Source organism: Calypte anna, chromosome 2, assembly GCF_003957555.1.
Source record: "Calypte anna isolate BGI_N300 chromosome 2, bCalAnn1_v1.p, whole genome shotgun sequence".
Lineage (NCBI taxonomy): Eukaryota > Metazoa > Chordata > Aves > Apodiformes > Trochilidae > Calypte > Calypte anna.
Genome location: NC_044245.1, coordinates 42,978,784 through 43,005,748, shown reverse-complemented (window position 1 = coordinate 43,005,748; position 26,965 = coordinate 42,978,784). Strand labels below are relative to the sequence as shown.

Here is a 26,965-nt window from a genome sequence, read left to right as displayed (position 1 = left end):
GAAACTTGCCAATTTCAAATGAGCTACCTGTGCTAGCTCTGAGGTTTTCCTACTTTTAAGCTCTCTTTGTTGGCTATCTTTGATGCAAGACAAATAGGACTTTTGCCACTGATACGATCAAACTCTTCTATCACTGTGGTTTAGACTGACACTGAATTCTATGGCAAGCACATAAAGTTTTCAGAAAAGTAGGAATTAAAAAACACTACTAAAATCCTAGTGCCTGAATTGGCAGAGATGCCCTGATGCCCTACCATCAGGAAATCTTCCTTCCTGAAGAAGCTTACTCCCCACCAGTCATCATCATATGATAACAGAATGCAATTAGAACAAAATTTTAGACAAGAGTGAATAGTATTTTTTGCAGGTGCACAGCAAAAAGTTGGGAGTCAGTTGTCACAAGTCGCATCAGAGAAAAATCTCATACAACATAAGACAGAAATGCTTCATTATGAGGGTGGTCTAATATGGTACCAGGCACATGAAGAGGTTGTGAGACCTCCGTCAATCAGAAATTAGCTGAACAAGGCCCTGACCAGCTTAGTCTAACTTTGGGCAAGGGGCTGGGGCAGAAGACTTCCAGAGTTCCCTTTTGACATAAGTTATTTATCACATAAATAAGCTTCAGTGTTATGGAATCCTTGACCCTCCTTCTGGCACCTTGCTGTTATGGTATCCCACACTGGATTTTTTTTTTTTTTATTGGGCTGAGTTTGGAAGGATGGTTGGGCCTTCCTTATGCTTTGTCTGGATAGCAATAGTGCTGGCCCTCACTTGCAAAAATAATTCTATATTACTTTATATATTTAGATTGGTGAAATCCATATTTGGGAAGACAGACTTCATCTAACAGAGAGGGCTTTATTTCTCCTTGTTTTGCCTTCTTAAATTTGGGAGTATTGAGGGATGTTGAACATTAGGGAGAAGCAGGCTAGTCACCCCAGTCAGAGAGGGATAACACACTTGGGATCAGCTAGGGTGGAGGAGGAGGAAGCGAGCTGGCAGAGAGCCATCTCTGGCAGTAATCCAACTGATGGTATGTGGGCACATTATGAGATGACTGGCTGAAGTCCTTTGCCCCTGATGCTCGCTACATGTAATTACAAGTGCACTCAGGTGACTTTTTTTTTCAAAGTTACAGCAGTTACATAATGTAACCTCTTAGTATTGTTTGTGATGTTCATTTGTGTCACAGCTCTTTCACCCCCCTCTGCACTGTTTCTCTCAGCTGGCACTCTGCTGGTTGGAGTTCCTTTGAGGAATCTTGTTAACTTTGTGCAGTCAGTTAAGTAAACAAACTTCCATGTGAATGAGCAGAAGCAAAACTGTGAGTGGTGCCTGAAGCCACTCTCTGGGTAACCTGTGATATGGCAAAAGTGTGGACAATGCAATATGAGTTATTTCCAGCAACATGTTATTCCTCAGTTTAGGAGTGTGTCTGCCCTATAGAGAGCCTCAGAAACTCATTCTAGGAAATGGTTATTTAGGCTTGAAACGAGAAAACTACTAAACTACATATAGTGGCTTGGGAGAGGTACTTATTTAGAGGGATTGTCTCATTCTCATTAACACTTAACAGAAGTGTGCACTGATCCTTGTAACTCCAGTTGGTTTGCTCTCTAGTTGTGAACTAAAGCTTGAAGTATAGCCTGTAGCTGGTTATTTAAATTACTGCAGCACAAAGAAATTGAGGGTAGCACTCAACTGTTACTTTGTGGTATGACTGTGATCCCTTTAATGAGGCTAATAATAAGAACTGTCTAAGAGAATGGTGACTATATTATGCCATGAGTACAGTCCAGAATTGCATATGAATGTCTATAAGAATGATTTATGTATTTATTTTTTAATTTATATTTTGTGGTTTGCCATGATGAGATCAGTGATGGGTCTTCCTTTTTGGTATATGCCATAAGAAGAGCATCTCATGGGTGTTTTGAGAGAAAGGAAAGGCACTGCTATCAACTTTTGATACCTTCTTCCAAAGGGGAAAGTATATCTCTGTGCTTTACTTTGTTATTTTTATCATGGCCTTGTGCCATACTTACACAATTAGGGCCAAGTAGGCATCATTTGATTGTGTTGATCACTTGTGGTTCCCAGTCCTGTTACCACTAGCAAGTTAAGTATCTTCTTTTTATTCACCTTCACTTTCTTTACTTTCTGAAGTAAAGAAAGTAGTTGAAGGGAGCCTTAGACTTGGCAGGTGTGAGATGTTTAAAAATTGAGCATCTGGATTGAACCATGCTTATGTCTGCTTTAGACTTCATTTCCTCATGTTTACTGTAAACATATTTTAAAAATTATTATTATTTGTTCTTCCTGAGAAACAAATTGTATATATTTTGTCCTTCTTAGGAGACAAACCTTCTTTCTTTTCAAATGTGAGTCTGAGGCATACCATCTTCCCCAGAAAAACTTTATAACAGAGTTTAGTTGTGATTTTAAGTTTAAAAAAATTAATGAGTCCTCCCAGCCAATCTGTAATTGCTTGCTGAGATATCTTTGTGCATTTCATTTGGCAGCAGGGTCAGTGAACTGCAGACTCTGGCAGCTGTCTGACTTACATGTGTTTTCTGAGAGAGAGTGATAACAAATATGTCACAGTTCTATGCTGGAAGTTGTGCTGATTTTCATACAAATAAAACTGTACATTTTAGTACCCTTATTCTTTAAAAATCATGTGACTTGCCTGCAGCAGAGATCTCATTGCTGACTCAATTTGGCATGTAAAAAGAGCTCTTTCTTTTTTCTGTGGAACTTTGTTCCAAGTATCTCTTAAACTACTTGTGGTGCTCACACATGAACCAATACCTAGGCATTTTGATACAAAAGCTTGCTACGTGAATGGAATTGTGCAAAAGCACTGTAGTGTTTGGTTTTAGTGTTTTAAATAGATAGCCTTGCTTTTTTTAGCGATTAAAACTCTCTTCATGTCATTACTTGCTGAGCTGCTGAGGAACCAGAGTAAGTCCCATGAACTGGTTAGCCATAGGCTGCTAAAAGCCAGTGTTGTCAAGAAAGAAAAGAGGTTAGTTAATTGTTGACTTTTTTTTATATCATTGCTGCTAAGATATTATAGAGCCGTACCAATTCCTTTGAGCTTCTCCACTGTGTTAAATGAGGCCTCTTGCAACATCTCGTTCAAGTTTGCCCTGCTGAGTTATGCAGGGAGCCTACTTAGGGACTGCTCTCTGCACAAGTTGTTTAGCAAGTAGCTCTCCTTGTGTTTCAGTCAGGGTTTGACTAACACTTAGTGCTTGGGAATCAACTTGCCTTTAACTCCTTGCTGATGATTAGACCTGTTTGGTTAAGGTTTTGAATATAATTATTGTTAATTTTATTTTGTTACAGTATTGATGCTTGCTTTCTACTGGGATTTGTTTTATAAAAATGAAGCTCACAGGGGAGACTTGTGTCTTTAACTTGCAACAAATACAATCAATTCCACTTGAAGAAACATCCTCGTTGGTTCTGAAGTGATTCTGGTTTTAATGCTAAAATTCCTTTGCTTGTTTCTCAGAACTCTTTGTAAGTCTTCATTATTATAACTCTTACTAAAGGGCCCCTCAGAGAGCAGGGACTAGCAGCCTGGCACCTGGCCAGATGGGGAAACCAGTGACCCTGGAGACATGGGGAGAGCCAGTCAGCTCACTAGACTGGTTGGCTGGCTCGGTGAGCCGGCCTGTCCTCTTTCAAAAGTTTTGATTGAATTAGCACATTCCTGTGGAATATTTTGGGTTTCATCAAGTCAGCACTTTGTGTTGGAACGCTGTTCTACTGGAAACTTTCTAAGCGGGTCTCTTTAAAGCCACTTGCTTAGGGGTGGTGTGGCTTAGACATCAGTGCTGCTTTCACTCCAGCCACTCTGCGTTTACCTCAGATACAGCAGTGAGTCTGATCATTGGCCAACATATATACTGAGGTTCACTGTAAGGGAGAAAGCTTTTGCTAGTGTAATTTCAGAGAGGAGAATGTTGAGACATCTAGTGTGTGAGCTGCACTCAAAGTAACTACTTTGCAATTATTCTTTTTAAATTACAGGAATTTAACTTTTTAGCCCTATCACACCAAAAGAGAGCAGAGGAACAAACATCACAACAGGGATTACATACATGATTTTGTATTTAAAGTTTATTCAACTCTGTTTTGAATGGAGGGATTAGTATATGTAAGGACTATTATAGATAGAATGTTGCAAATTATAGTAGGTGTACTGCAAGAAAAAGGTACACAAAACTCAATGTGCCTTTTTCTGTCTGGCAGTGTATTTTGGGGTGTTTGAATCTAGTGCCACACATAGTTAGCCAAATATTCCCATGCTATTTAATCACGTTCAAAGTAATTTGGGCCACAAGAAGTAACTGATTTAGATCAGGAAGGATACAGACCAGAATTTGAGATAGGGGGTTAAGTTTTGTCTTGCGAGGAAAGAGAAATGCTGGTGCTGCCACATGCTGAGGCCTGCATGTGAATGAGTGACAGAACCCTGAGCTGGAATCTCTGTGAGCAATAATCCTGGTGGAGAAGTTGTCAGCATGTAAATGACAGCCAATAACATTTTGCATTTTGATCAAAAGCAGAGACTTGAAGATTGGCATGAGTCACCTAAAGGACTAAATCAAAATATTTTGGAAACAATCTTTGTGAATAGAACTGACCTGTTTTTTTCTAAGTTACATGCTTTGTTGATTGGTGGCTGTTTCAATTTTCTTGGAACAAGCTATTTATTCAGTTTATATTACTCAGTAAAAGGGAGGAAAAAACAGTGCACCTTAACCTAATGTTTGGACCATGAGCTACATGATTCTGGTAGTTCCACTCCCCACAAAAAAAGGGAGAGTATTTTACTTTCTCTGGCTAATACTGTCAATTGTTTTGTCTAAAGCACTCAAAACTTCATCTGGAATGAAAAGAATCACTAACTTCAAGTTTGCTTCTCTGCCAGGGTTCCTGAGATCATGCCCTAAAAGACCTTGCAAAAGGGCATCTTGCCAGTCTGCCTGAAAAAGCTTAAGCCTTCCTCCTTGTCCTCATCCTTTAATAGGACTAGACTTTCAGCAAAGCAGTACGAAATAATACTAAGGCAAACTAGTTCTTTCATTCCACTTTAGCTGAGGTATAAAATTCTCCATAGCAATTCTCAATTCTTCCACTTTTGGAGCTTAACAAAATTCTTACCTAAAAATTTCTAGCTTTTTGCTCTACCCTAAGTGCTTCTGTGCTTGGTCCTCAGAGGTGCTGGGGAGGCAGAAAGGTGTACTTTATAAGGTAGTGTAACAGGATATATAAATAGACACTTATCCTATGCTTGCAATTAAAACAGTGACATTTACTCTTGTTTTGATCTTGTGTACTCATAAACATCTTCCAGAACATGAGAGGTTCATTCAGTTTCCATAATGCTTTAAAACTGTTTTCTTCAGTAGTTTGTGAAAATAATTAGAACTGTTGAACATATGTTGAACTTTGAGATTCTGCTTAATGTGGTGACAGTAGAGCATTGCTATAGTAAATAAAATTTTAATAATCTCAGGCATTTGCTGAGCTGTTATTCTGTGAATTTGTGTATTACCAGCTCAGGCTTTCCATAGCTTGCCTTGCAAATCATTACAATTTTAAGGAGCAAAACAGTGTTTGAAGAACTTCATTAAAATATACTGATTAGTTTGGGAATTGTTGGTAACATTTGAATCAGAAGGAAATTTTCACTGATGTTCACCAATGTAGGCTGTGCATGACTACTTATTTAAGCCAGACTGCCTAGAGAACAGTAGCAAGCAAACACTTTCTCCCTTTGTTCAGTAAAGCTGTGTTTCCTTCCAAACCTCACAAATCTTTCCTTCCAGCAGTTTTTGGTACCTCACAGAAGAGCAGCATTGCAAAAGCAGTTTGTTACTGTTGAGGTTTGCTGGGAGGGAGATTGTTCATTTTAAAGCATAATGCTGACAAATGTTACTAAATAAAACCGCACTCCAGTTCAGTGTGTGCCTGCCTCCTAAAAGGGGCAGGACCTGCTTCAGTGACCCATTTCAGCCTCAGTCAGTGGATGAATAGGGTGAACCTGTGGAGTTGCAGCACTTTAAGTGGCTGCAGTTTCTTGCCTTTCCTCCACACCCACAAACTGATAACCCTTTGCTAAGGAGTCAAACACATAAGCTGTGTGTTTCTAATGGTGTGGCTGTTAATAAAGGTCCTGGAATAGGAACATAGTGTAACAGAAATGGAAGTGCTTCAAATGTCTGGAACAGCAATTCCCAGAACTGCAGACTGCCCCATTTATCTTGGTAAGATATAATCTTGGAGGTTTAGTGGTTGTGGCTGAGGTATCAATATTGCTTATTATTTTACTTTTCATGTGAGAGTGAAGCATAGATTTATAAAGATGCTGTGACAGCTCTCTTTTCATGGTTCGCATTGGGGATTCTCTGTATGTTACTCTGAATTTTACAGCTGTAATGAAGTCGACATTCTTGGATCTTGCTGAGGAGGGCACACTGCAGCGATCATGTCCATTCATATATTAAACTTTGATTTTTTTGCAAATGCAACTTTTAAAATGAACCTTTGGGGAGAAGGATTTTTGGGTGATCCTCTGCATACTTCTTCTTAAGCTAGGCCTAAATCTGCTAGACTTCCTGTGATGAAGCCATTGTAAATCACTCCTGGCTAAAATAGCTGCAATGTCACCTCATACTTAACTTCAGGTCTTTAAAGTGGAACAACAGGTTTTTTTCTCATATATTGGAATTGCCTTATATACGTGAATACATGTGCCACAGGAATATTTTATATGCAGCACTGGATAAATACAGTAAAGCTTTTGACAGCTATAGAACAAGCCTTCTTGTTTCTGAAAGAAAGAGAGAAAATAGGATTATTCATGTGCTTAATAGCACAAGTTGTCCCTTTTCCTTGTAAGATATTCCTGAGCTCAAATGCTGCCATTGTCTTGCTTTGGTGCTGACAGTGCTGCTGATGTCAAACTATAATTTCTTTTCCTAGAAAATTACAGATACACCTGAGAAACAGTGCTGCAAGGCACATCTGCAGGTGTCACAAGGAGTGATTCGGACCAGGTCAGAAGAGGCCCCCGATAGATTCTGCTGGATGTCATTGTGTTTCTCTTATGTAATGGCAGTGCAGTGCTGCATGCAGTAGAAAGCTAAGGGATTGGTTTGTTCTCTCGGTAGCAAACCCTCACCGTGCTGTGACTCTGCACCATGTGATGCAGGCAGATAGGAGCTACCTTCCATGTCTTACACTTAATCAGTCTTTAGCTTTGAGAGGTCATTCAGAGGATGTCATAAATCGTGTCTGCAACTGCTGCAGTCTTGTGACTGCTGGGAATTTAGCTTCAGGGGAAATAATGTCCCTAGTTTTGTATGGTAATTCTGCAGTAAAGCTGATACCTCTAAAACCTTGAGATTTTACTAATTTGTTAGCAGCAAACTCATTTTTTGTAGTTGCTCTGTGGAAACAAAACCCTTCAAAATACACAGCTGTGTAGTTTGAGAGCTGTGTATTTTTAACCTATTCTTAGAGAATAGGTTTCATTGATGGGATTTTGAACTAAAACTAGCTGGAATATTTAGGTTTTAAAAAATAAATGCCAAGCTACATCTCACTAAGACTGAGTGATCTATGTAGGAATTCCATGGTATTTCCTTCCCTAAATTCCTCACTGATTTGCAGGAACAAGATCAGATTATTCATAGATCAGAATTTTTTTCTGAAAGAAATAGAAAAGGAAGGGCTACTTCTATCTCAGAAACTACCCCAACAACAGACCAATTGGGAGAATTGCCTGAAATGTCATTTGTAATTTTTTTTTTTTTCAAATTCTGGCTTTCAAAACTGCTACCCTCTGCTTGTTTAAATACTCTTGTGCTCCTGAGTTGCAGACTACATCCTTCAATGACAAAAGAAGTCAGCCCAGCTTTTGCAGGGGGATTCGGTGGCAGAACAAGCCTAAGTCTTCTGAAACAAACTGAGTGAAACCTCTGCTAAGGTGATGAGAGTACTGCTAAATTAGGGATTATTATAACCGCTTGCACTGGATAAAAGATTACCAGCTTTTAGAACAGGTTGTAAATTGTCTATTGACAGGAATTGCATTGATATTATACTGACATAGGTACAAAATACTAAATGTGCCTCCCTGGAGGAACCTCTTTGCTCCCTGAAGTTTGTGTAACGTTGTCTCCCGTGGCTACAGATTTGTTCAGCTGCAGAAATAACCTGAAGTTCTAACACACAGCTGAAACAAAAAACTTGAGCAGTGCTAGATTTAGTGTTGAACTGCATTAACACGGAAAAACCTTGTTCAAGTTTCCTCATAAAGCTCTCTAAGTTCCATTTTAATCCCATGTTAATAACTATCTTCAATTTAAAGCCGAATCAAACTTTTCTTCACTTTGACCATGTTGTGTATTTTTTCTCCCCAGTTCCAAGGCAGTCTATTTCAGTCAATGGCTTTATTAGCTCAAAAACCTTGTTGTCATTATGGTGTTTAATAGTTTTGATAGCTTGTTGATTTTAAGAGAATGAAGATAAAAGCAAAAGTTGTATGTGGTTTTAGAAATATTAGGGAATATGCACCAGATTCTGCATATAAAGTTTTGAACAAATAGTGGAGAATTATCTTTGGGGACTTGTTTTAAACGTATCTCTCATATTAATCGTTTTGCATTATTGTTTGTGAATGAGCATGATTGCAGAATACAATTGAAATTATGTGGGTGTCTTTTATTTGGCTTAATTGCTAGGATCTATACATTTATGCTATTTGCTTTAAAATACAAAGGAAAGCTTGTTGTGTTTTTTTCTTTTGAAATTAAAGACCCATATACTCTATCTTACTGGGATAGTAAAAACATGTAGGTACCTGTTAGCACCTGAAATACTGCATCTCTGCTTGCTGGAATAAGTTACAGTACTGGATTGTGTTTTAGTGGAGAGCAGAAAAATAGAGATAACTTTGAAAACTCTGACTTAATATTTGATGTTATCAGAAATTTTTGCATTCCATTTATATCGCAAAGATAATTGTGTTTAAAATAGGAATAGCTTGCAAAAGCAGCCTGTCTGCTGTTAAAAGACAAGAATTATGCAGTGATTTATATCTTTGTCCTGTGTGTGCACGTTGACACCAGACATTCAGTTTTAACTTGGAGAAGGCTGATCTTGAGCCTGCTGGGAAAAGCACCCTGTAGGCCTAGCACCTGGCACTGGAGTTAATAAGCCAGACTTCATGCACACTGGGTTTTGGCACCAGTGTTCTCATTGTGTGTTGCTCTGTAGTGCATCATATCTTCCTTAAGAATAGCATCTTAGTCAGACACACCTGTTTTTCTCCCCTCCTCCTGTTTCAAGCTTAGACTTAGAGTTTCATCTTTTATGCCATCTTCCTAAGTGCTCCCTAGTCATTCATTCTGCATCACATCAAACCAAACTCCTCTGCAAACTTGCAAAGAAATGAGTCAATTATTTGGCCAGTGTTAAAAGACTGGAAAAAAGACTTGGCAAAACCTGCTTTGCTCAAGGCACCTGTAGGAAGCCTGGAAGAGGAGCTTGAAAAAGCACAAAGTGAACAAAATATGGAATCCCATCCTACATCCAACTTCAAAACAAATCACCATTAAAGTAACCCATGTTGTCCAGAGCAATAGACTAGCTAACTGCATCTGGGCTTCCTCTGCTCATTCTGTTTCTGGTCTTCAGGAACACCATTTTCCTACTCTCTTCTTCTATGAAGGTTTCTAATGCTCCTGTTTCATCTACATTGTGTTAGATGAGAGTTCTCGTAGATTTCCTTAGGCTAGCAGGTCCTCATGACACTCTCAGTTCCTTTTAGACCATTACTACAATGAAAATTCTTAATTGAAAATCATTACAAAGTTATTTCTCTGGCTTCTGACTATAATTTCAATTATGGTGAATGGTTGAAACCTGGCCTTTTGGAAAAACTGCCTTCTGCAATAATTCTGATCTCCTTTAGTGTGGGGGATGAAATAAGTTTAGTCACTCAAAAAAAGCTGCCAAAGCAAGGGGGGTTTCCTAACCTCACTGGGTTACTGGAGGTTTCCTAACCTTTGGTACAGGTACATCAACATCTTGCATTTGCAAGATCTTTTCAAATTTAGATCTTACCTTCATTTTGATCAGAGACAGCCATCTTGTGCCCTACCTGCTTTGCCACACTCTGTTTCACTTTTCCAGGCTAAGTGAATGCTGTAGGCAACAGTGTGAGTCTTGATTGGTAAATGCACATTTTAACAGACTTACAGCTTCATCGTTAAGTCTTCCTTCTGACTGAAAAGCTATTGAAGGGAACTTTCTCTGCACAACATATAAAAGGAATTCATTACCCTCCTCCTAAACACAGTGGTATCTTTTCCTCATTAAATCATTAAGTTGGATTCCCAAGTAATCCGCTACCAAAGGAAGCTTTTGCAGATAAATAGTTCTGGGGTTTTATGCCTGCTTGGTTGTGGTGGTTGTTTTGTTTGTTTGTTTGTTTTAGTTTTGTTTGAGGTTTACTGGCTTGGTTTTGGTTTTTTGTTTTGGTTTTCTTGGGGTTTTTTTTTGTTTTGGTTTTGTTTTTTGGTTGATTGGTATTTCTTTACCTTTGCTAAAGAAATAATCTGCTACAAAAGGCAAGTTGTACTTCAGGCCTTGTTATTTTTTCTTGGATATGCCCCTTTGGTGACAAAACTTAACTTTCTGCCCCTTACTATGGGGGACACTATGTAGTTCAGCTGCCTTTAAGCTTGATGTCTTGATTGGGATCCCAAGTTCTCAAGCCTAACTTGACTTTCTCTCTATCATAGCAGTTTCTTAGTGCTGGTATGGATTGTCAGGTACATGAAACTAGCCCTTAAATATTTTGCTATGATTTACTTCTCAAAGATAAGAAACATTCTTTAGCAAAGAATAAAAATAAGAGATCTTCATGCATGGATCCCACACTGATATTTTTTCTTGTACACTTTTGTAAATTTCCTTCATCCCAGCTATCTCCAGCTCCCTGTGAGAAGCAATCCTCTCTAACTGCAGCAGACTCTTTCTGGCAGATAATATATGCTGGTTGTTCCTGGCCATTTACTTAACCACTCCTTCTTTTGTAGCATATTTGTGGTGTAAGATCCTCTTTGGTAAACTCAGCCTTGAGAAGTGTAAATCATTCTTACCCAATAAAGCCAAGAAGGAGGTATTCCCCAAGTAATAGCTCCTTACACTGTCTCATAAGGAGTCCTATTTTGCTGCTGTTTTGTTTCTTGTGGGTTTTCCCCTTTATGTGATCCTTTTGAATTAGCTCTTGGCATTTAAAATGAATACCTGATAACCTGAGAGGTCATGTAATATTGATTAAAAACCAAGAAAACACCCTAAAGGCAGCTTTCTTCTTCCATGTGCTGCAATAAGCATCTTTTGTTTCAGATAGTATATGCAGGGATACACTATTTGTGATGGAGTTGCATGGTGGAACACTGCTTTGGTACTGTGGCATTCCAGGCTGTTTCACCCAGTTGCTTCCTAAAGAAACAATATTTAGAAATATTTTCATATCTTAGGAACAGGGTTTCTGAACACTCAAGGAAAGCCTTGGGACAAACATAGCATATCAAGGAAATACTGTTCAAGAACAAGTTACCCCTTTGGTTGTTCAAAATGCAAATATACGTTAGTTCAGTTGGGATGGGCACTTAGTACAACATGGGTAAAACTGGCACAAGGTCTCTTTACATCATGTTCTGGAAGACTGGACTGTTTATTTGTGGTTTGTTTATGAACAGGTGCAGCACTGGATAAATACAGTAAGTATAATGAGGTGCAGCTTGTTGCTCTATATCTAAGCTAAAATGTTAGTTTAAGGACACAATACATAGAAATGTGGTGAATGGAACCTTAGAGGGCAGTACACAGGAGAAAATTGATAGCTATCTTAAGATGATTTAAGATTCATCTGAAACTGCAGACTGATTAAACAGAAGTTGAAAAGACTGTAGCTTAAGCAGAATTTTTGAAGTCAATCAGATAATGGTCTCTGTATTGAGCAAATCTGGAATCACTGTGGAAATGCATAGTTACTCTGGCAATAAATCTCAAGACAGCAGCACAAGATGTTCCATGTCCAATTGGGTTGATAAATTTTATCTTTTATGAGTACCTATTTCACTCTAACGCTTTCTGCCAGAAACATGAACACTGAGTGTTTGGTTCATTGGTCACTGTAGTGTGGAGGTGGCTGTGGATTTTGTTGCTTTCAAGTTAGGAGATTTATTTCTCAGACTACTTGGATGCAAACTTGACTTTGTGAGTGAGATGTATAATTTGGATGTTGTATGAAAACTGCATTATTTAAACATGGGATTTAATTTTTTTTTCCAGAACTGTAGCTTGTATGAACACCATATATCTTCATGTTGTAGACAGATTTCCATTGTGGCCACTGAAGCAAACCTCTTCACAATAGAACTGTTTCCTGCAGTGCTCAGGTCACTCTCCCCTCTGTATTAGTTTACCTACTTGGAATTGTATCCTGTTAGCTAGGACTGTTCAGGCTTTTATACTCACCCTATTCCCTAAAACCTATTTCAGGTTTAATTCAACAAAAAGTAAGGTGTTTTTTTGGGTTTTTTTGTCTACCATAGACCTGATTATTATCTGTCTGAACAGGAAGCATCTAGCTACTTCTCAGAATCAGCTTCTGAAAGTTGATATCCCATATTGAAAAAATAATGTCTCACAAAAAAACCCAAAAACCAAAAAACAAACAAACAAAAATCTAAAAACAAACAAACAAACAAAAAAAAAAAACCAAAACCCAAACTGAATCCAGTTCTTCAGATGTTGAATTAGCTGAGAAACAATTAAACTTCTGCAGCCACCTCCCTTTAGCTCAACATGGTGTTGCAATTCAAGCAGGGCCACTTAGACCTTACTCTGCAAATATTTTTCTGTGCAACTTTCACTTTGTTTGGTGTGCTCCCTCCCATTTACCTTTGTGTTTTAAGAGGAGAGGGAACCAAAAACCATAGGCAATGTTTGTGCAGGAAGTCTGTCATGGTGGGTATTTATGTATTTAGGTATCTCAGTCTTGGACCAACACTGAGCAAGGTGAGAGGGAAAGGAAAACAAGGATGACACTTGGACTTTGAAAAGGAAATTGTAACGGGCTGGCATGTTGCAAAGGGTAAAGAGTGAGATGCCAGACAAACCCCCCCAAAATTCACCAAATGCTTTGTCAGTGTTTGAGGAAGTGTCACAGTTGTTGTAACTAGCTAGTTTGTTTTAGAGAGGTTGTTTTGTGTATTGTGGTCAGGAATGTGTTTTTAGATTGGTGAAGATCTAGGTATCAGCATTGTGCAATGTTGTTTGGGGTTATTGGGCCTGTCAGAAGCATACAAAGCTGCAGCATGTGCACGTTTAATTCGCACATGGGTATTCATTTTTTTCAGCAGTATAAAACAGAATTTGATTTGAAGTTTGGCAAGAGAGCTGAATTCTGAATTTCTGCATGCTCACCCTTCTGGTATTGTGAATCCCCAAAACAATTTAACTGTGGTTCAAGTGAAAACACTAGATGTTAAAAATCTTCCCTTTTGCATCTGACCTAGAGAAAGTTGCTTGTATTAGGGCAATAAGAAATGTTTCTGGTCAGGAATCCACTGCTTCTTCAGAAGGTCTGTTCTTCACTGAGGAAAGTATCAATTTATCTTTTCTCTGTGAAGGTGCAATCTCCATAGGTGAACCAAGAGAGTTATTGAGCTCTGTGAAAGAAGCATGCCCTGCATAATGGACTTTTTCTTTCCATCCCAGCGAATACTTCTCCCAAGGATATTAACCCCAAATAAGGTGGCTCTCCGTATGTTTTATATCAGATAGTGGCTAATGAAGTAAATAGCTTTCTCCTTTCTCCAATGCCTTCATCTCATTGAAATGAGATGATGGAAGGTAGGAGGAGTAGTAGAAAAAGTAGGTCTAGAGACAGTGAAATGTTAGGCAAAAGGGGTGTGAAGAGAGGGAAAACATAGTAGGAAATAGCTGGAAAGGAATGGGGAGGCAGAAAACAAAAAGTGTCAGAAGCTTGAAAGATCTAGTAAACCACATCAGTAACATTTGATAAGAGTACGTTAATCACATATACACATACTTGCTGGCTACTGAATTGTTACCACAGAAAGTGCAGTTCCTTCTGCTGTACTTGTTTTTGTAACGTTGTAAGAAGAAACTTTGGATCATCCAAGAAGTCCATATCAGTAAATGTGTAGAATAAATTCTGAAATGTGGATGAGTTCATGCTACATGTATGAGGGAGTATGTTAATTTCTTGATGTCTATATCTTGATGTTTATAGCTTGATGTACTCTGTTTTGAAAGCAAGCAATTAGCAAGTCCCCAGTATTAACTGAGACATTTTTTAGTAATCAGCAATAAAAATTAATTCATAACAGATGTACAGTTGAAGGTAGTGTTTAGCGAAGTTTGATCAGTATTTTTTAAATTCTTCTGGCTTCTTTTATCATTTTCAGTGCAGATAAGATGTTCTTCAGAAGGTTCCAGTAAGTTTTGCTCATGTTCCTTAAAGTGCTTTTGTGTCATTCCTCACTGTTAAGCTAAGAGCTTCCCACATACATTTAGCTTTCAAATTTTAGGAAGAAGTATGTATTTATTAAAAAACTGTCATGCTGGATTCATTCAAAAGTCTTTCCAACCTGATGTTCTGTTTCCAGTGATTGTCTAGAGAGAAGTAAAATACTGCTGCTATATATAGAAGGTGGTGTCTCCCCAAATACTGTAACAGACAGGTCTCCATGATTTTTGACTTCTGGTTTCCTAAGCCTAGGGCTGTATCTGTCTGTTTAAAAAGAAAAATAAAAAGCAATGGTGTAGATCTTAATGACTTAATCCATAAGGTATGTATTGCCTGTGCTTTTGCAATCCTCAGTTTAAAGACAGACTATTTAATTTCAGACTGTATCAGGCATTGCCTACAATTTTAACCATGACTGAGCTAGTGGTTTTGATAGTTGTTGGTTAAATTTTTAGAAAGTTCTAGAAGAAGTTTTTAATTGGTAAAAGATGTGCAAAATTGCCAGAATAAATGCATTTTAATTCAATAATGTACCTGTTTCTCTAGAAATGCAGAAGTGGAGTAGAATTAATTTTTCAGTCAAGATAAAATTGGAATTTTAGGAGGAAAAATTACCAACAACTGGAAGTTAAAACAGTAGTAATATTAAGGAGGGATAAAGAATAGGAGGAAGAAGCACTTGAGCAGAGAGGGAAATACTACTCTTGCCAGATTTCATCTTTGACACCAGTCTTTGGCTAGTAAGTACTTGTTCACATAGTTGAGAAGGTGGAGGAGTGTTTACCTCCTATTTGGTGCAAGGCAGATGGATGTGGGGGTGTGGTGTTTGTGTATGTACCCACATGTGGGTGAAATGGAAAAATGTGGCCTCTGCTTATTTCCTCTTCCCCCTTCCATTTAGATAATACACTCATAAATGTTTTAATCATAACATTGATGAGATCTCAAACTGTTCTTTTTTTTAATAGAAAAGAAAAAAGAATAATCCATATCTGCTGAGTCATTCTACTGCAGGAAAATATGAAAAGAAAGAAATTGTTCAGACTGGAGTGATTCTATGCAAAATGATTTACACGTTGTTCCGAAACAAATACTTTTAAGTCAGTGTTAAATGGCCCTTAAACTGACTTCCATCTGGTGTAAGCCAGTGTTGGCACAGGGGAGTACTGTATGAAACAAGTACAGAATACATTCTGAGCAATCCAGATATAACAGGTTCTTTCACTCTGTTTTCTTTATCTGCAATTGATGACCCGAATCACCTAAAATGGTCAGAAGGAAGTTCAGACCCAAAGTGTTGTAGGGCTCTGAAGGATTTGATTTTGCAGTGGTCACTCTACATGTGTAATCAATTATGGGCACAATTACATGGGTTTGGAGTCTGCTTGTGTCAGTGCCGAGCTGCACTGCAAATGCACGTGGGCATTTCTAGTAGCTGAGTATTCTATACTGGTTCCCTTAGTACTTGGGCTTCCATGAGAGCCTGGTAGGATTTGTAAGATTAACCCAAGAAGCAGGGAATGTCAGCTCCTCATTATTTCAGAGGATCAGCACCCTTGAAACCTGTTAACAAAATCTCTTCTGCAGGGCTGGCAGAACTCAACTGTGTTTCTGAGGCCCCATCCGTGCCAGCTGCCCTTGGCGTTCACAGCAGCTCCCTCTGGCACCATTAGGCAAAGCCAGTGTGTGCCCAGCAGCTCATCCCAGTGGGAAAGCCTGGGGTGAAGCCAGGGAGGGCGGCAAGCTGTTTGCTTGGGACTTGTGCAGTGGGGACAGTATTGGCAAGAGGGAAGTAAGTTACTGGCAGCTGAGGGGAGTACAGGAGTAATGAAGGGAAGAAGAGGAATCTCAGACACTTGGGCCAGGGCTGGTGAAAGTTGCAAATGTTTAAATGTGAGCCAAAAGGTGCAGAACCTTGTTAAATTGCATAGCTGGAGTTCAGACCCAAGTGTACAGTCTGGGGAGCACACAATAACCCAGACATGTGCAATAGAGAATGATGTGGAAGCTCTTCACAGGAATGTTTGCTTTTATAAATTGTGTTTTTATTGGACAGTTTGTTAATTTTTGTCATCAAAACTTGACTAAGTCATTCCCTCAAGACTGTGGAGGGAAGGAGGCTGGTGATTAATTCACTGGAGGTGTCTTGTTCTCATATTGTTTTGGGTACCTGCTGCTGATCTGATAAAGTAAATCTGCAAATAATTACTTTTATTAAGTATACTCTGTTTATATTCAACTATGCATAGTTGAATTATAATGATGCTTCTTCCTCCAACCTAGCTGTGGGAAGAGAGTAGATCTGCTCATAGGACTTTTGGCAAAGTAGTTTTGTGAAGGGATGGTCTAGGAGGATAGTGTCTAAAAGCCTCAGGCAAAGATCAGTATCTCAGGAGTAGGACAATGCTGTCTGGAGAGCCTGTGTTTCCTGGTGTCAGATCCTGAAGTATCTTTTTATTAAGAAAGCCAAACAAAGAGATGAAGGAAGCTTTTATCCTTAGCACCCTCTTCTGGGCAAGTTCTTAGTGTCAGGATTTTGTAACAACAGGTGAGAGCTCTTAAGATCTCTTGTATTGTTTTAAATTACTTTCTTTCACTGGTACTCCTAATGCCTTTCACAGCTTCTGGTAAAACAGCAGAAATGATTACTTAATGCAGTGCTTACCAATAATATTATCCTGTGTAAAACACTTATTTTGTCCATTATTTTTTGTTTCAAATATTTTTTCTTTATAACACTCCACCTCATGTTATATATTCTTCACATATCCTCATGAAGATGATGGCACATGTGGCATTTTGCAGTATTTTTTAAATAACCAATGAATGTATCAGAGACTGAAATGAGCAGTCTTTTAGAAATCCAACCTCCTGCAAGACAGCTTGCTGTCATTTTAAGGGAAACAAGGTAGACCTGATTTCATTTTACTTTTTGCTACAATTATAGCTTTTTAATTGTCTGCTTGTTATTTTTTGTGTGTTTGGAATGCTGTAGGGATGAGTATTGGAGCCACAGGACAGAACAGCTTAGAGCTGGTGGTTTCTCAGTCGTTCCTGGGAACAGTTCTTGCACTAAGAAGTTCCTTGGGGTCCTTTTGGTTAAGAAGGGAAAGCTTTTCCCATGAAACTGGAAATTTGAACATGTGAGCTTTTCTTTGCCAGGTGTCCACCTTTCTGATCTGCCAGAATTTTCTGGCTTGGTTGCTATGTGTTCCCTTGTTGGGAGGGCTCTGTGCATGGTGTGAGGTTGAATGTAACTAGGGTTTTAAACCTGCCTCTGGCAAACGGGGCCTTATCTGCTGTTTTGCTTCTGCATCCACGTTCTGTCTAAGGAGATGTGTCCAAGAGAGAAGTTTTTTTTAAAAATTAACATATTTTTCCAGAAACTTCTGTATGAAAGCCAACTACTGTGCATTCCTAGTAACTTACTCTCTCCTCCTTGGTTGTGGGTCTTGGTAATGCTGCAAAAAACCCAGTATCTTGAGGAATTTAGAGGCTTGGAGCTACACAGCACTGTTCTTTGCCTGATGGCAAGTTTTCACTCCTGTTGCTAAGACTTGCATACTTTAGTTTGAGGAAAATGTGGATGGGATATGGTAGAACATGGTGACATGGTGAGAAGAGGAGGCTGAAGATGTTAGAGATGGGTACCTGGAAGGCTGGTAAAAGAAAGCCAGATCTATAGGAGATGAGTAGGAGAGCAGAAAAGGCAAATGATCAGCCAAGTGTTTAGAAGTCAAGAACATACCTGGTTAATTACCTGCAGTATCCTGTCTGGAGAACTGTTATGTTCAGCCTTGGACTTAACTTCCATAGTGAAAACTGAGCATGGAGAAAGTGGTACAGCTAGGAAAAATCCACCCAGCCTGAATCCTCAGAGCCCTGGAGGCATTACATACCGTCTGTATATAGAACCCCACTTACCCAGTGCTTAGCTCTTGGGGTCAGCAGCACAGCGTGTGTCTGCTGCAGCTGCCTGGCTGAGAGCACAGGTTTCCAGGGTCAGATCAGAGCAGCCTGTGTGCTGTGGTATGGGTATGCTGGGAGAGTATAAACTCCCAAGAGTTATACTGGCTCCTAATTATGGCTACCCCTCTTCTCCATATGGGTGTCATTTTACAGAAGTTCATTTTACAGTAACAACTGTGTTTAAGGAAGAAACTGAATAACTATTTTTTAATTTGAGCTCTTAAGATGTCTCCCAGCAGGAATCTTCAGTCAGCTGGTATGTGACTGATCTTCACTTTGACAAGGCTTTCTGCAGGACAAGAAGTGTCTTCTGTAGCTGGCCTTGAAGTTCTGAATAAAAAACAATTTTATGGTAACAGTCTTCTTTTTAACTGCTTTACTTTGTGTTCTGTTTTCAGAGGATGTGCTGAGTAAAGATGCTGGGGAGTGTGCAATATGCCTGGAAGAGCTGCAGCAGGGAGATACTATAGCACGGCTGCCTTGCCTCTGCATATATCATAAAGGGCAAGTATTCCTTGGGATAAAGATAAAACTCCAGAAAGTTGCATTTATTGGGTAACTCCTCTAAGGGTGCTTGAAGGACTACTAAAACTTAGTCTCTTTTTACATTTAAGAGAACAAGAACAAAAAAACATAAACAGCAACCCTGAAGATACTTTTTTTAAGTACGTCTTTCTGCCTCTCCACCATTGTGTTTGAGGTCAATTTTCTCTGCTATAATCCTCTCACACTTGTATGAAAAGCCCACAGGAAATAAGTTGTTAACCCCCTAATGGGAAAGGAGTACACATCATAGCCAGGCGAGCTTGGCTTGTGCGTACCTGTACAATAAAAGATGTGTTGAATACTAATAGACTTGGGAAGGAAAGGAGAAACTTTTAAAACTTTTCTATATTTGTTTTTATGTGGGCCTCTAAGTAAATTGTCAGTGAATAATACAAGCAAGATGATAGTGCTGGTAATGAAGTAACCTATGTATAAAAGCTGGACAGTAGTTTGTACAATGCTTAAGACTTAAGATATTTAGTTGTTCAGTAGTGCCTAATATCAAAATATTATGGTGATTTGGGGTTATGACATTTTCAATGAATGTTGAAATGTGTTTGTATACCTGTAGTTCTTTGTATAATATAAAATTCTATTTGTCATTGAAATTATGAGAAACCAATTTATATTTGTACTTTAAAGCTGAATGTTTTGGAGATATTCATGTCAATCGTTTTCATTTTTGTCTTGCATCCAACAGCTGCATAGATGAATGGTTTGAAGTAAATAGATCTTGCCCTGAGCATCCATCAGATTAAGACAAGATTCATGGTTTTAGGTAATATTTATTTTTAGACATTTCAACAATAAGTATCTTGATTACCTGAAATAGCATGAGGAGATATTTCATTTGTGAATTTGCTACTGTGGTCTCAGAACTGAATATTAATCAGTAAGTTGCAGTATGCAAAAGGTTTCCACATCCTTCTTATGACGTGGTCTGAAATTATGTATTCTAGTTTTAGTACTGGAAAGTGACAAGTCAGTGCCAATAAAGCTTTAGCATTTTAAAGAGTACTTTTTCCATAGAAATGAAACAAAATTAATTCATTGCATAATTTTGGATTGTTTCATGAATACTGGCACTTATTTCTGACAGAAAGCTTTTGGAATCATACAAAAAAATTGAAACCAGGTATTTTTAAAACCGCTGCAATATTAACCCATTCCAGAATGTTTAAAATAAATAAAAAAAATGTTTCTATGCTTCTGTCCATCTCATCTCACAGAGGTTCTCAGTTTTCCAGCCTATGTTTTGTGTTAATGATTTCAGATCTGCAATCAGTGTCAAAGGTTTAAAGGACAAGTTTATTCTTTCAGTTGACTAGTTCAAGAACTTTTTATCTTACATTAAACTACTGCCCCTAAGCATTGCAAAACACACCAGCCATCACAGAATGGTTTGGGTTGGAAGGGACCTTAAACATCATCTAGTTCCACCCCCCTGCCATGGGTAGGGATACCTTTCTCCAGACCTGGTTGCTCAAAGCTCCATCATAATTAAGCTCTCTGAAATTCTGTCTCATTACTGAGGTGTTGGTTTTGTTGTTCTGCTTGAAATTTAAAGAAGCAAAACTATGTGAATTCTTCATCACTGGCATTTATTTTTTCATTTTTTCAGTCTTGCTTGATGAGTCTGTGTTGCAGGTCACATTTCAGAGCTTTGGTTGTTGCAGGGGTAGTAGAAAAAACCTGAAGGAAAGTAGCCTGCTACAGGGATAGTTGTTTTAATCTCTGGGCAGCATCAGCTGAAATTAATAAACAAACATATTTTCTGTATTGCCCCCAACAACTGAGATGTGCAAGAAGCCCCTGTGCTGTTTATGAACACACTGTGCATGCTTATGGGTATATAACCTCAGCTTAAATCCAATTTGCTTTTTTTTCACACCAGAGATGATGGTAACTGGGGACTTAGAAAAGGGGAAGGAGAAAACATGGTGGTGGTGCTCATGCTGTTTGTTACATACTGCAACACTGATGCTTTGTCTTCTCCTTTTTCAACAGCTGCTTCCACTGATCAGAAAAGATGGGAGATGTGAGGTTCCCTTGCTGAACACAGCGTGCCTGGCTTGAGACTTACAGCTCTTTGTGGCTGGGAAAGGCCAAGATGGACACTGACACGGGAAAAGCATTGCAGACACATCCGGTTACTTGCCAGTAGTGCTCAGTATACCAAACACTCATGCAAAGGACACACAGGGATTTTGAAAATGCTGCACATTCTATAACAATCCACTCCCCACAGACGTTACTGACACTATTTTGTATTGAAGGCCAAAGTTCCTAATTTCAGCCTAACTTCTGGCTCTGTGAAGAAGCAAGTTATTGGACATGTTTCCTACTGCCTCAAGTGGAAGTGGAGATGTTCGATACAGGCTTTCTGAGACCCTTGCACAGGAGGATGGCCCTGGTTTTGAGTGGGAACGTTTTCACCTTCTTGTTGGCTGAAGAAGAGTAAATGGCAAACTAAATATAATCTAACAGCGTGACCTTGATTTACTGAATTCACACCCTGTTTTATGTTCTACACCTTTTTCAAGAACAGAAAAAATAAACTTCTCTGCATAGGAATAGTATATTTCAAAATTTTGTAACTAAACCTTTGTCACAATGCAGTCCAAAGAGTAAAACCAAGACAGGTAACTAACTTATATTGATTGAGCTATAGGGATTGTTGAAATCTGCACATTGTATTGCTGTTTAAGTAACTAAAACTTCTCTTTTACTGCTTGTGAGTAAAAACAACAACAACAACAACAACAAAATGCAGCAAAGCAAAATCCTACAGCTATGCAACTTTTTTTTAAATAGGAAAAAAAAAAGAATTACCAATTTTATGTGCTGCCAGTTAAGGTAATTTGTTTAACGGGTATTTTTTTAAAAATGTTTCAGGTAATTATTTTATTGTACTATTCTCATCTCCAGGCTGCCTCCTGAGGTGTTAATGAATAACTGCAAATGTGGGCACAGCAAGAGGTTTTTGTAGGCATGGGTGAGATAACATCGAGGTGGGATTTGTGTTTAATTTTTGAAACATGCAAGTTTTTGTTTCGTTGTTTGAATGTTATTTTTGATGGCAGGATCCATAGTACTTTGCATCAAAATCCTTGGTCCCTTCATGTGGAGACCAGCATTTGACAGTGTGGTTTGTTGTTTGTTTTGGGTTTTTGTTTTGTTTTGGTTTTTTTAAATGCATCTGCATTTGATTAATTTATTATTATTTTACTGTACTATATTGGTATAACCAGGGCTTCATGAAACACAGGATGTCTCTGGCAGGGTACACCAAGTAAAACTGTGGATAAGTATTAAGCTTAAAAGTACCACAGTTTAAAAAAAAAAAGAAGGTAGGAAAAAAAAAAGACAAAAAACTGGAACAGATATCAGGGCTTAGATGCATACATTTTATATCAAGAATTAATTGTAATGGTTTCTGAATTTCACAGCACAGGGAAGAGTATGAATATTTATTAGCAACAACATTTTTAGCGGGTTTCAACAGTTAAAATAAGTTGCACACTTTGAGCAATTTTCTTGTACATACACAATTCTGGTTTTTTTCGGTTTTTTAAAGTACTTTTTTCTGTTGCTACTGTGATTCATATCAAAAAGGGCAAAGAACAGGAGCAGCTGCTGCTGTCTGGAGAAGAGTGCAGTGCATGTCACTAAACTCTTATCTTTCTCACAGAGCAGTTCTTGCCTGGATAACGTTTTCTCCAGAATGCCTTTGTTATACTGCAAATCTGAAGGAGTCCCAACTAGATAAATGCTGTAATCTCCAGTGCAGTTTCTACGTTTTTAGCCTTGCCTCACTGGTTTCAGCTGAACCTGTAACTATGGAGCCCTGTTGTATTATGTCTTTCAGTGGGAGCAGAACCATTTTGTCATACTTTCAATTCTGTAGCTGCACCAAATGTACAGTCAGTTCCCTGTACAGATTCCTTTTTAGCTGAGAATATTTGTGTTGCCTTGTATTATCATGGGGAGGGGAGGGAGGGGGGAAGGAATTACAGCACCTGGAATACTCAAGTAGTGGTGTTGCCTGCAGGCCAGCTTTTCCAATGTTTTAAATTCCTGATGTCCTCTGAAAGAGTAAAGCTTTTGCATTTGCATTAATTTAATGTTGACTGCTGGCTTCATGCCTACAGAAAGTCACCTGTAATAATGTAAAGGGGGTTAGGTAAGTGTTTTGGTGTCCTGTGCTCCGAGGTCATAGGTAGTTTTGGCTTGGGGATTAAGTAGGTAAATATTACAAACATAAATCTGTTTACAACTTAAACTCAGTTTTGGTATTTCTGATTTCTAGTTCATGTACTGTTTTTTTCAAAAACCTTAATTTTCTGTGTTCAGATGCAAGTAGTTGGTTTAAAGACCCAGCAAGTTATCACTGCTGTCCTACGGGTAGGACCAGTGTTTGAAAAACATGCCCCTAGCAGTCCCCCTGATGAGTCCTTTTGCAGGCATCAGCATGGTAGAGCAGCAATACTTTGGATTGTCTGAGGAACAGATATGAAGTAAGCCTTAGATCCTAGTTAGGCATTACAAGTATTCATAAACCCCTTCTGAAAGGCTATGGGAGGTTTTCTTGTGTCAAAACTTGTAATGTAGACCAAGCCTAGAATGACCCTGGAAGCAGAAGTGTGATGCTTGGGTTTGAAAACGCCTGTGGAAACTTAACTGTGTAAGCTTCCTGTCACCAGCTGTGTTGGTCAAGTTGGTGATGACCATGCTGTAGATGTAGCTGTAGTCATAGACAACACCTTCGTTTTAAAAACATCCTCACAGTTGTCCTGAGTCATGCTTCAGAAGTGAAAAATGAACACCAAAAAAGTCCCGTGTCTCGATCAAGGAATACCACACTTGCCCACAAGAAGCAATAATTTAAATTACGGTGCGATATGCTTCTTTGCCTGTAAATATCTTGAGGTTGCCAATTCTGTGCTGTTTCAGAGTATTTTCTGTCATCTGGCCTATATCTTCCCTAAGTATGTAAGGGTGAGAAATAATTCCCATACTCAGGTCTGCCATAAACATGCTGCTTGTCAGAAGGGGAAGAGTAGACTCAACACTGTCTCAAAATGTCAGATTTTTCTGAACTTGTAACATACCCATGTATCTTGAGTAGCAACTTGTGTTTTGAAGTTTGTAGTGGAGGTGGCTATGAGTTGGACTGTATATAACCCTACTCCATACAATACCAAGGGAGCCATGCTGATGTCATCACAGGGCATCTGCTGTTCTGTCTCTGATAAAGCAGTGTATCTATAATAACACTTTGTTTCAACGTGTACATTCTACAATGAATTCAGTGGGACATACAAGCAAAAAAAAACCAAAAAAAAAAAGCACACTGCAAACTTGTAGTATTTTACTTTTGGGAAGAATAAAGCATAAAACAGATGGTCTTCTTTGTAATTAATTTAACTTTCATGTTCAAGGGTAATTGTACTACAGTACTTTGAAATGGAAAATGTGTAGGCAATGTACAAAGACATGGGTGGGTACTTGTGCCCTTTATCTTTCTCCTGCTCCTCTTTGTGATGTGAAAAGGAGTTTGTCTTAATCTTAAGATTCATACATTTATTGAATCATTGAATGGTTTTGGTTGGAAAGGACCTTAAAGATCATCCAGTTCTAACCCCCACTCTTTGGGCAAATTTATCCTAGTTCTTAATGCTAGGAGCCCTGGCTTTTTAATTAAGTCTTTGCTGAAAAGGTTGGAGAGCTGGTAAAACTGACTCCTGGAAAACTAAAATCTCAGCAAATGTAGCAAAAAATAATTTTTCTTCAGAAATGTGGATCTTTGGTGTTTCTGGATGGATAATGTCTAATACATCAGATGTGGTTATGGGTGCTTTTAGTATGATGCTTTTTCCATGTGAGGGCTTCAGAAACTTCCTCGGTTTCTTCTGTGTTCCACCAAAAGCAGGGAATATGGCATTTGAATATTACTATTGTCTGTATGTATAAGTGGCAACAAAGCATATGTTGGTTTTGATGTAGGCCACAATCTCTCTGAGTTTCTGTGAATTCTAGCTGCTTTCCCATGTTGAACGAGGATATTTGTGTGCAAATTTGGTATTGTTGTTTTGAATCTATTGATTTTGCTGTGCAGTTGGGAGTCTCCTAACAAGAGGCTGCCAGTATACCTGAGAAAGCAGAAGTGCTACTATGGATCTCCCAGCTTATCTTTACCAGTGGAGGATCATCTCTTTTTGATGAGTGCTCTATTTTATCTTTCACTTTCCACCCTGACAAGCTTAAAAGACATTTTAGTGTCAGTTTTTTCCCTCTTGCTAGCTGAAGACGTGTTACAATTTAGGCCACATCTTCTCCGTCCTTGGACAGGCTTTCCATTGGCATCAGCAAAAGTCATGTAAGAGGTTGTAGGTGGAAGAAGAGGGATTGTTAGGGGGGTTGCTACAACACAGCCAAAGGTGTTGTTTTCCTGCAGCAGCATCAGTCCATACCACTTCTTGTCATTCAAAATACTCTGCACGAGAAATTCACGACAGAACTGTGTCCAGTTTTTTGTTTCCTAAATGTAAAGCTAACGCGATGTTTCTCCAGTTAAATGAACCTGCTTCTCAAATCAGGTTGAAATGTTTTAGCCTCTTGGATGCTTATTTTACGAGCGCTGTATTACACAATCCGGCTGGGTTCCCAGCCCACTGCATTGTGTTCTGTGAAGTAATTTCTCAATTAAGTACGTCAGAGCTGATGATGGGATAAACTGTAAAGTGACCTCAGTGTGGGGCATTACTTGTTGCTGAGGACTTGCTCAGGTAAACCATCCTAGGAATATCTTGCACCTGAAAAAGGCTGGACTTGGTTCTAATAAGTTGCCAGTTCACAAGTAGAAGGTGGCAAGCCCACCAGCTGATCTTTCTGGCAGCTTTTAATCTATGTATGTTCGTTTGAGAGACTTTTGCCCTTGGGTGTGCTTTGGCAAAGATTTTGCAATGATAAGTAGGATTTGCTGGATTCTGGCAGAGTTTCAAATGTAAGTTACCCGACATTGCAAGAACATAATCTGTTGCTGAATCCTGTTCTCTTGTTTTCTCTCAAATCTGTCCCTTTTTGTTGCTAGTTTGTTATATTTAATAGTAAACACTTCTCAACGTGACCGGTCACAAGCTCTCAAGGTGTGAAATGCTAGCAGGAAGAGACATTCAAGTGTGATTCTATGCTCTTCCCTTACATATTAAGATGAAGCTGAAGTATTTCTTATTGTACAGTCAAGATTGTTCTCCTAGCTGATATTGCCAAAGTACCATAACTTTCAAGGAAGAAGGGAGGTCGCTTAGCTGTAGAGGGGGTGTTTTAATGAACTACTTCATTTTAAAGGCTGCAGCATCACACTGAGTGAGTGGTTATCCACTATTAACCCTATCACTTGATTGCAAATCTCATTCTGGCTCTCCCTACACTTTTGAAGGCGTGTGCTGGTTGGGAGCAGGGTGTATATTCCACTTTTTTCTTTTTTTAATATGCCTCTTCCTACAGAGCTAACCCTGCCCACAGCGAGTTAGAGGGAACTCTGTGCTAGCTTCTGAAATGCCACCCGTATGTGCAGTGGTAATGGACAAGATGTCTTCCTTCATTACCCAGGGCAGAAATTGGAATGTAATTTGCAAAGTCTAATGTAAAACATGTTGTACTTTTTTTTTTTAATTGAGCAGTATGATTGCAAGTTGACTTTAAGTTGTTCTGAGGTACTCTTTTAGTGGTCTGCCCAAACATAATCATGAATGAAAATATTTTTTTATTGATTTTTAGGTTGTATGTTTAACATTCCATTCATGTAAAATATGTACAAATATATGTAATAAATCTTTTGAAGCACAA

At 38.7% G+C, this 26,965-nt stretch overlaps 1 protein-coding gene across 1 annotated transcript in view; it reads left to right on the top strand.

Annotated features, from left to right (window-relative positions):
* Window positions 1–26,965, top strand: part of ZNRF2 (zinc and ring finger 2) — a 58,000-nt gene extending 31,035 nt beyond the window's left edge. The window contains exons 3-5 of the mRNA XM_030444946.1: window positions 18,967–19,072; window positions 19,815–19,892; window positions 21,122–26,965. Of these exons, the coding sequence (XP_030300806.1) occupies window positions 18,967–19,072; window positions 19,815–19,872 (164 nt within the window). The 3' untranslated portion in view covers window positions 19,873–19,892; window positions 21,122–26,965. The remainder of the gene's footprint in view (window positions 1–18,966; window positions 19,073–19,814; window positions 19,893–21,121) is intronic.